The sequence below is a fragment of the Glycine soja genome, chromosome 3 (assembly GCF_004193775.1).
Source record: "Glycine soja cultivar W05 chromosome 3, ASM419377v2, whole genome shotgun sequence".
NCBI lineage: Eukaryota > Viridiplantae > Streptophyta > Magnoliopsida > Fabales > Fabaceae > Glycine > Glycine soja.
The window spans coordinates 47,316,166-47,326,786 of NC_041004.1; the positions used below are offsets into that span (position 1 = coordinate 47,316,166).

Below are 10,621 nucleotides of genomic sequence, written 5' to 3' on the forward strand. Positions count from 1 at the left end.
TATCATTTCATTATGTTGTGGCAACAGCACTTTCAGTCCCAGACCCTATCAACAAGTTTTCGTATACTGATCTAAAAAAAAAAATGAGACAGTTAGATGTATCATAACTTATGAAAGCTACAAGAAAGCATGCCAATGACTACTGAACAAAATAAAAAAATATCTAAAGAAAGCTCATCTAAGTTTTGTCAATAATATTTTTCAGAATATTTTTTTTTGTCGATAATAGTAATACTACTTAATAAAAAGATTTAATAATATTTTATGTATGGTTTAGTTTGATTTAATTTTTTTTGTAATATTATTTTATTTATCATTTTGATCTCTTCTAATCAAATACTGTAATTATAAATGTAATTGCATAAAATTGTATAAATTAAATATTATATTATATTGCATAAAATCAAAGTCTATATAATTAGAATATATATTTGTTATAATTAACTTAATAATATTTGGCAGTATTTTAACAGGAAAAGAATTAAGGCGTGATTGTGATATGAGGAAGTTGATAAATTTATAGAAAAGAGAAGAGTAGGTATTAGTATTTTGGTGGTTCCATGGATCTCTGAGACGGTGATGAGAGGAGAGAAGGAGGGCGTCGTGGCTTGGGATATTTGGAAGCGCTTATTCCCGGCACGAAGAAGCAGGTCGGGTTGGCTCCCAAACATAAGAATGGGAAACAACATAAACCTGTTTAAGCTCTGCTCTGGCCTCAGAGTCCTTGGCTACTTGATGATCCTCTTGTTCGGTGCTATTGTTGCCCTAACTTACTACGCCGTCGTTTTCATCACATGGGGCCCTCTCCTCTTCTTCAGCTCCCCTCTCCGCATCCCCTCCTTCTTCATCCTCCTCCTCTTCCACACCCTCCTCCTCCTCTTAACTTGGTCCTACCTCATGGTCCTTCTCAACGATCCCGGCCCCGTTCCTCTCAATTGGATCCATCTTGGCTCCGATTCGGATCCAACATCCTCCCCCTCTTATTGTTCTCGTTGCCAGAATGGGAAGCCTCCTCGTTGCCACCACTGCTCTATTTGCCAAAGGTGCGTTCTCAAGATGGACCATCATTGCATCTGGGTCGTCAATTGTGTTGGGGCACGTAACTACAAGTACTTTCTCCTCTTCTTGGTACTACTTATTCCATTTCTCCTCATACCTACCTTCCTCCCTTCCTACTTCTACCTATTATTCATTTCTTTTCCTTAATTCTCATTTTCTTAGCTCTATACATTCCTCGAGACTGTCCTGGATTGCCTAGCTCTGGTTCCTAGTTTTATCAGGTTCTTTGCTGGATCCAACAATCATTCTTTGTCTCCTGGGGGCTTTGCAGTCATCTTTTTGGCTTCTAGTATGTTTATGTATTCTGCTTCTACTATATTAAGCGGCTACTATACCTATCTTTTATTGCATTCTCATAACTGTTAATGCTTCTTACAGATTGTGTGCCTTGATGCAGTTCTTAATTTAGCCTTCGCCCTCAGTCTTCTTTGTTTCGTTGTCATGCATGCATCTCTTCTGTTAAGCAACACAACTTCAGTTGAGGTAATCCTATACATTCTTATTTTTCTCCTTTTACCGTATATGGTAATACTGTTGTTGTTAACTTGTGCCTCTTCCCATAGGAATTATACCAGCCTATTACTAGAATAGCAACCCGGGCATTCACATGTTAGAAGAAGCCTAACTAAAATGCACTCCAAATGAGATCTTATTTGTGAGAAAAATTACAAAAGCACCTTTGAGTGGGAAAAAAATTCATGACAATTTGACATGTGGAAATGCTCTGAAAGTTTTATTTTATCTATAGCCATCGGAACTGTGAGATTCATTGGGTCATCATTAATTCTGATAAGATGGTTATGTACTTGGGGGATATTTTTGTTTCAATGAGTTATTGATTCGACTATCTATTCTTCATTGTCTCATTGACCTTCAACTAGATGAAAACCTGATACACTAACTACCAAACAAATTTCAAAATAACTCTGCATTGTTTATTGTTTAATCTTCATGCAGCACCATGCCCTTCTTTTATCTAAAATATTATTTGGAAAAATGATGTTTTAGGTTCATGAAAAGAAAAAAGGAGTTAGGTGGATGTACGACCTGGGCTGGAAGAGGAATTTTGAGCAGGTAATATCTGATATCAAGTAGCAAATGATTACAAAATGATAGTAAAGCAGCAAAACAAAAATGTTTTTATGCTCAGAAACTTGGGAAGTAAATATTACATGTATAATTTATGAGTTAATAATTAAAAAAGAATAAGAGAGGAAGAAAGGGTGTGTGTGAGAGAGAATGTACAATTATAGTATGTTTTTTCCATACACCTTTCAGTCCTCCTCTCCCCTCCTAACAAAAAAACAATTTTACATCTCTATGGCATAATAGGATGGGTCCTTTCCTTCCCCAACCCAATCGCCATTTTCTGCAATTCTCTCAATGGAGTGGTAAAAGCAACGTAGATAATCGTTGGAAAGCTCTATGGATAGCTTTATCCATGACTATTTGGAAGCATAGAAATGCCTTGGTGTTTAATAACCACGATTTCTGCGCTGAAAAAGTCATGGATGAAGCTTTATTTCTCACTTGGTCTTGGATCAAATGCATGGAGAAAGATTTCCACACACATTTTAATCAATGGTCTTCTTGCTTAAAGGAGGAAATGTCGTAGGGGTTTTTTGCTGTTTGGGTAACCACCTATTGTGGTTAATTTTCTGTAGTTGGGGATGGCAGTTTTCTGCCTTGTATATTTTGTTATATTTCAGTACACCTAGTACTGACCCCTATTAATAATATCAGATTTTTGCTGTGCAAAAAAAAAAACATCTCTATGGCATAAGAAACTTCTTACCCTTGGAGAGTTGTCTAACTTTTGCTTTAAAAGATAAGAAATAGACAAGAAGTGGAGCAAAAATTGACAGTGAAGATCCTTCCTGGTTTAGGAGTAGGAAAATTCCTACTCTATGATGGTGTAAGGAAGGACTTTTCAAAACCCATCTCACCCGCCTCTCCCCCCAAAGAGACCAAAGCTTAGTTTTAATGTTGTGGTGTTTTAATGAAATTTAGCATAAAGTTTTCTGCTGAGGAATTGCTTCTCATATTCTTGTAATTAAACTAACAGATTATAACTTCTATTGATGGCCAAAATATATTCTGAAATAATGTTGATGGTTTTATTGTAATTTAACTTGAAATGAAGTCTTCTACTGTGGAATAACTATGTAATAATTTTTATCAAAATCAAATAAGAATAAGACTTAATTGCACTTTTGGTGCCCTGTTAGGCCTCTTATAAGTAAATATTATAAGAGGAGAGCCAAGACTTAAGATTTATTAATAGGACTGAATTGTTTCAGTTGTTGTTTATGGTAGTTATTTCAAGCAGTTATTATTTTAATTAGGTGTGTGTTTTTAGGACCATACGTAACTTAAGGCAGTTATTGCAGAATAAATTTTGTGTGTGTTTTTAGGACCATACGTAACTGCCTTAAGCAGTTATTGCAGAATCTGGAGTAATAGCAGGGGGGGTTAAGCAGTTTTTGAGTGGGTTTTCAGGAAGGGAGAGACCAGGCTCTCGAACATCTTGGGGGAAACCTATGTATTAACTAGTCTACTCAGTTTCCTGTGTAATTTGTAATTTCTGTTCTGTTTCTTTGAATAAAATTCAGTCCTTATTCCCTTACCAGTTGGTATCTATCAATTGGTATCAGAGCAACAAGTTCCTGGAGACAAATTCATGGTGTCAACACGCAGCATGGAGGCTAGAATGGAGGCATTGGAGAGGGGGTTTGAAGGCTTGCTGGCGATGCGTGAAACAATAGAGAAAAGCACTGAACAGTTAAGGGAAGTGCAAGCCGCAGTGCAAGAAATTCGTGCAAGACAGGAAGAAGAGAGCAGCGAACACAGCCACACAATTCCTCAAGGTGAAACACACGGAAGTCACAATGGAGGACGACACAAAGTGGATAGATGGAGGAAGTTAGAGATACCTGTTTTTGATGGAGAGGATGTGTATGGCTGGACAACCAGAGTAGAGAGGTATTTTGATTTGAAGGGGATGTCTGGAGAGGAAAAGTTGCAGGCGGTTATGGTAGCAATGGAAGGGAAAGCGCTGACTTGGTATCAATGGTGGGAGTTTTCTGCGCACCATCCAAATTGGGAGGATTTTCGGACAGCGGTTATTAGGTGTTTCCAACCCACCATGGTTGACAGTCCTTTTGAATTGTTGCTGAGTCTCAAACAAATAGGCTCAATGGAAGAATACAGAGAGAAGTTTGAACTCTATGCTGGTTCGTTAAAGAGTGCAGAACCAGCGTACTTGAGAGGGATTTTTTTGAATGGACTAAAGAAAATAATTAGGGCAGAGTTAAAGCTCCATCCAACAGAAAGTTTGTCTGATTTAATGGATTGGGCACAGCGAGTGGATGAGAAAAACTAGTTGTCCATCAAGGGGGGAAATCCAACAAGTGCGATGAGCAGGCCAATGAGGACGTACAGCAGCAACCGCACAATGACGTGGGAACCGGGAGCGAAGCAACAATCCAACGTGTCCGGGACTGGAAGTTCTACCGGAGAGGGAAGTGTAGTGAAGGTTTCCAATACCTTCAGAGGAAGAAACTTTAGAAAGTTAACAGATGCGGAGTTACAAGAGAGGTCTAGGAAGGGATTCTGTTTTCGGTGTGATGAAAAGTTTGGTCCAGGCCATGTGTGTGCCAACAAATAGTTACAAGTTTTAGTGTTGACCGAAGAGGATGACGAAGTGGGTACAGCGGGGGATACTAATGCAATTGAGGAAGAGGGGGAGCCAAAAGACCTCCAGTTATCTATGTGTAGTATTGCTGGCCTTTCATCAAAGAAAACAATTAAGTTGTGGGGTAAGATTGGGAAGGAACAAGTCATGGTACTTATTGATTGTGGAGCCTCTCATAATTTTATTTCAGCTACGTTTGTGAAACAACAGGAATTAGATATGAATGCAACCTCCATCTATACTGTGGAGGTGGGTGATGGGAGAAAGCTAGATTGTGAAGGGATATGTTCCGAATTGACATTGGAGATGCAGGGTCTAAAAATTCAACAAGATTTCTATGTCTTTGATCTTGGAGGAGTGGATGTGGTGTTGGGAATGGAATGGTTGGCTAGTTTGGGAGAAGTAAGAGCAAATTTTCGTGAATTAACTCTTAAAATTCCAGTTGTGAACTGATACAACACATTGAAGGGAGACTCGGCTTTAACTAGGGTTGTAGACTCTTTAAAATCTATCCTAAAGACTCTAAGTGATCAAGATCAAGGATTCCTGGTGAAGTACTGTCACTTGCAAGGGGAAGGTAGAGAGTCAGCAATTTATCCTGCTTGGACAGAATCGATTTTGAAAGAGTATGAATCAGTCTTTCAAGAGCCGAAAGGATTACCACCCCCTAGGAGGCAAGATCATGCGATTCGGTTGAAGGAAGGGTCTAATATTCCCAACATCAGACCGTATAGGTACCCACATTACCAGAAAAATGAAATTGAAAGGTTAGTAGATGATATGCTTAGCTCTGGTATAATCAGAACTAGTGTTAGTCCTTATTCTAGTCCTATAATCTTGGTGAAGAAAAAAGATGGCGGATGGCGTTTTTGTGTAGATTATCGGGCTCTTAACAAGATTACTATACCAGATAAGTTTCCTATTCCTATTATAGATGAACTGCTTGATGAATTGGGAGGAGCAGTGGTTTTTCCAAAGTTGGATTTACGATCCGGTTACCATCAGATCAGGATGCGTGAGGAGGACATTCATAAAACGGCTTTCCGGACTCATGAAGGGGATTATGAGTTTGTTGTCATACCATTTGGACTCACCAATGCACCTTCCACCTTCCAATCTCTTACGAACGAGGTGCTAAAGCCATATTTGAGGAAATTTGTACTTGTTTTATTTGACGATATTCTGGTTTACAGCAAAGGTGAGGATGACCATAAGGAGCATTTACGGGCTGTTTTGACATTGTTGAAGGAGAACCAGTTGTTTGCTAATAAGAAAAAATGTACTTTTAGCCAAACTCAATTGGAATATTTGGGTCATATCATTTCTGTAGAAGGCGTGACAGCAGACCCCCGAAAAATTGATGCTATGTTGGATTGGCCTATACCCAAGGATGTTAAGGCTCTGAGGGGATTTTTGGGGTTGACGGGTTACTATAGAAGGTTTGTTAAGGACTATGGTAAGATAGCCCGACCTTTGATTCAATTGTTGAAGAAAGATAAGTTTTAGTGGAATGAGGAAGCACAAGCTGCCTTGGAAAACTTAAAGCAATTGGTGGCTGAATTGCCTATTCTGATAGTCCTTGATTTTTCCAAAACGTTTACTATAGAAACTGATGCATCCAACAAAGGGCTAGGAGCAATTCTAATGCAGGAGGGCAGACCTGTGGCTTTTCTCAGCCAAACTTTATCTGATAGGACACAAACTAAGTCAGTATATGAGAGGGAATTAATGGCAATTGTGATGGCTGTCCAAAAATGGAGGCACTACTTGTTGGGAAGGCACTTCATAATTTTAACTGATCAGCAGAGCCTCAAATTCCTCATTGAACAGCGAGTAATGGGCGAGGAATATTTCAGGTGGACCTCTAAACTCATGAGTTTGGATTTTGAGATACAATATAGACCAAGAAAGGAAAACGGGGTGGCTGATGCTCTCTCTAGAAAGATGACATTTTCAGCTTTGTCTTCAATCCACTTTGAGCAAATAAAAGATTGGGAAACTAAAATTCACCACGATCCTAAGCTCCAAGGAATCATTCATGATCTGATACAAGATATTAATTCCCATCCGGGCTATAAATTTCAGAACCAGAAACTGTTTTATAAAGGACGGTTAGTGCTTCCCAAAGGCTCTTCTCGAATTCCATTGTTGTTACAAGAATTTCACAATTCGGCTGTGGGGGGACATTCGGGTTTCTTTAGAACCTATAAACGAATTTCAGAAGTTGTTTATTGGGAGGGAATGCGAAAAGACATCCAGCAACATGTAGCTACATGTGAGGTATGCCAAATGAATAAATATCAAGCTCTTTCTCCAGCAGGACTTCTTCAACCATTGCCTATACCAACTCAAGTGTGGGCTAATATATCCATGGACTTCATTGAAGGGCTACCCAAGGCTCACGGAAAAAATGTCATCTTAGTAGTGGTTGATAGATTGACTAAATACGCTCATTTCCTTGCACTTAGCCATCCCTTTACTGCAAAAGAGGTTGTTGAAGTTTTTATCAAAGAGATAGTTAAATTGCACGGGTTTCCTTCTTCGATTGTATCGGGTCGTGACAAAATTTTTCTCAGCCACTTTTGGTCAGAATTGTTCAAATTGGCCGGCACTAGACTCAAATTTAGCTCTGCTTACCATTCCCAAACAGATGGTCAAACCGAGGTGGTCAATCGTTGCTTGGAGACTTATCTGCGGTGCCTCACAGGGACTAAACCTCAACAATGGCCTAAGCGGTTAAATTGGGCTGAGTTTTGGTTTAACACCAACTACAACAACTCTCTGAAATTGACTCCTTTCAAAGTCTTGTATGATTGTGACCCACCCCATCTTTTGAAAGGAGCCATTATTCCATCAACTGCGGAAGAGGTAAACGTGATGACTAATGACAGGGACCAAATGTTACATGATCTCAAAGGAAATTTGGCCAAGGCGCAGAATCAAATGAAGTATGCTGACCGATCTAGGCGTTCAATACCATTAAATGTTGGCGATTGGGTGTATCTCAAGTTACAGCCATATAGGCAACGATCATTGGCTAGGAAGACAAATGAGAAGCTTAGTCCACGTTTTTATGGTCCTTACCAAATTACAAGACAGATTGGGGCAGTTGCTTTTGAGTTAGCCCTTCCACCGGAGAGTAAAATCCACCCGGTATTCCATGTTTCTTTACTCAAGAAGGCTTTCTCCCCTTCAGCGAATCCTCAACCTTTACCACCTATGTTATCGGAGGAGTTGGAGTTGCAGGTAACACCGGCTGCTGTAAAAGCCGTGCGTAACACTGCTGCAGGGATTGTTGAGGTGTTTATTCAATGGACTGACCTCCCAGACTTTGAAGCCACTTGGGAACCAGTCGACACCATCATGCACCAATTTCCTTCTTTTCACCTCGAGGACAAGATGACTCTTTTGGGGGGGAGTATTGTTAGGCCTCTTATAAGTAAATATTATAAGAGGAGAGCCAAGACTTAAGATTTATTAATAGGATTGAATTGTTTCAGTTGTTGTTTGTGATAGTTATTTCAAGCAGTTGTTATTTTAATTAGGTGTGTGTGTTTTTAGGACCATACGTAACTGCCTTAAGCAGTTATTGCAGAATAAATTCTGGAGTAACAGCAGGGGGGGAGTTAGGCAGTTTTTGAGTGGATTTTCAGGAAGGGAGAGACCAGACTCTCGAACATATTGGGGGAAACCTATATATTAACTAGTCTACTCAGTTTCCTGTGTAATTTGTAATTTCTGTTCTGTTCCTTTGAATAAAATTCAGTCTTTATTCCCTTATCAGTTGGTATCTATCTTGCCCCTACTACTTTCTCAATTTTGTGAATTTCATCCCTCTAGTTTTTCTGCAAATTTGATCCCATTATTTTAATTGTCTAATTTTGGTTCATCTATCAACTTAGCATCCAACATAATTTACACGCCATGTGTTAGTGCAATAGAGTGTCACATCAACATGGATATGCTAACATGGGAATCCATTAGAGTGTCATGTCTGTATTTCTAATAAGTAATAAATATTAAGTTAATGAATAGACCAAAATTACACAAGTAAAATAGCGGAGGATCAAATTTACAATAAATAATTGAGACAATTCTCGAAATTGAGAAAGTAGGAGAACCAAAAGTACTATTAAGCTTAAAAAGAATCATGTAATAGTAGTTTTGTGATCTCTGATTGAACTAATAACTTGTGAATAGCATATTCACTCTTATCTGATTTTTTGTTATTATCTATTTTACCCTATTTTTCAAGGTTTTTGGCACTAAGAAGGCCCTATGGTTGTTTCCATTGTTTTCAAAAGAGGATTTAGACAACATACCTGCACTAAGGGGCATTGAGTTCCCTACACGTTCGGATGTTGATGTATGAAAGCTGGGTAGCTTATAGGTTTGAACATTTTTTTCATTAAATGATGTCATTTATGCTTACTTCATGACAGTGCAGCGTAGGGCATGAAAGTAATACTCTACTTGATTGCTGATGTTTTAAATTATAGAATTGTCCAGTAGATGTATATATGTAATGTTCGATTCAGATTGTTTTGATTATTCTTATAATCTAAGAACCTGTGATCTTAAGGGGACTAAATGTAGATTTGCTTTCGAAGAACAAAATTCATTCCAAGTGTTTGACCTGTCGATTATTGCACTGTTCCGGGGAAATGCGGTTTACATGGTTTGTCTGTGAACTTGATTGATTGAAGTGGAACTTGCATTTTTATCTGATTTCTTTTGTTGTACTCGTTGACATTCGTTGTAAAAGTAATTTAAGAGTTCATCCTAATATTATACTTGTGATGGTATTGCGAAGTCCAGATGCTACAGCTACTGTTTGAAAAAAGGTGGTGGGAAAAATAAACGGGGCTTCAAGGAGTCAAGAAACTAAACTAGTGCAGGCCCTTGATCAAGATTGGAAGCATCCATTTCTGATTTCTTTCCTTAAAATAAAGCATCCATTCTTAAGATAACACAAGATAATCGAATTCCGAGAAACCAAATCACACGCATTTCATTAAACACCTTCCGAGCATCATTCAAACATCTCAATTATCCGTGCATGTTCAACAAGATGTTCCAATGACATGATCAGTGCTAAGCCCGGATCTAACTACTCTTCCATATACTTTCCTGCCCGTAACCAAGTCAACAACGGCAATAACAACCTTGAGAACAGAAGGGTAAAAGAAGATGCAGTTTTGGGTAAACTAGGAGAGAACTCATTTGTTTGGGCGAAGGATTCGAGAAGATTGGTAAAGGCAAGTAAGTGGGTTGTTGTGGAGGCAAGTGACAACCAGGTGGCCGTGGAGTTGGGCTAAGTGAACCCATTTGAATAATGTGAAGCTTCTGTTTATACTGAAAATATTATACTTTTTTTTTTAAAATGGAAAATATTATACTTAGCGTCTTATTTGGTTGCAGAGAAATTGAAGGAAGGGGGATTTCAGGGGAGAAAAAATATTTAGAGAAAGGAGAGGGGAAGGGAACATCTTTGATGTTACGAAATAAATTTTTGGTGGTTTAACAACGCTGAGATTTTCTAGCAATTTGACACTACTTCTTCCTATTTTCTGGAGGTGTTAGAGCATCCAACACTAATGGAGTTAAGAGACAATTGACAACATGAAGAAAAAAAAATGCAAGTATATGTACTAAATGAATTGTAAACTAAAATTTATATGCAAAGAAGTGTAACCCTTACTCATGCTAGCATACGTTGGGTACACAATTCCACAATAATTTTAGGAAGGAGTTAGTAAATAATCTTTAGGTTCCTAGACATTAAATGTTTTTATTTTATTTTATTTAATACTTATACTCTAAGTAATTGAGAAAGTTTCTAGTAAACTTGCTAAAATATAACATTGC

General features: G+C 38.3%; 1 protein-coding gene across 1 annotated transcript; it reads left to right on the forward strand.

The window, feature by feature from the left end:
* The first annotated feature begins 515 nt into the window (after positions 1-515).
* Positions 516-9,538, forward strand: LOC114407829 (probable protein S-acyltransferase 12). Its single transcript, XM_028371089.1, has 5 exons — positions 516-1,128; positions 1,222-1,348; positions 1,457-1,542; positions 2,068-2,133; positions 9,009-9,538. Exons 1-5 carry the CDS (start codon positions 580-582, stop codon positions 9,123-9,125), a joined length of 945 nt encoding a protein of 314 aa, XP_028226890.1. The 5' UTR covers positions 516-579; the 3' UTR covers positions 9,126-9,538.
* The last annotated feature ends 1,083 nt before the right edge of the window (positions 9,539-10,621 follow it).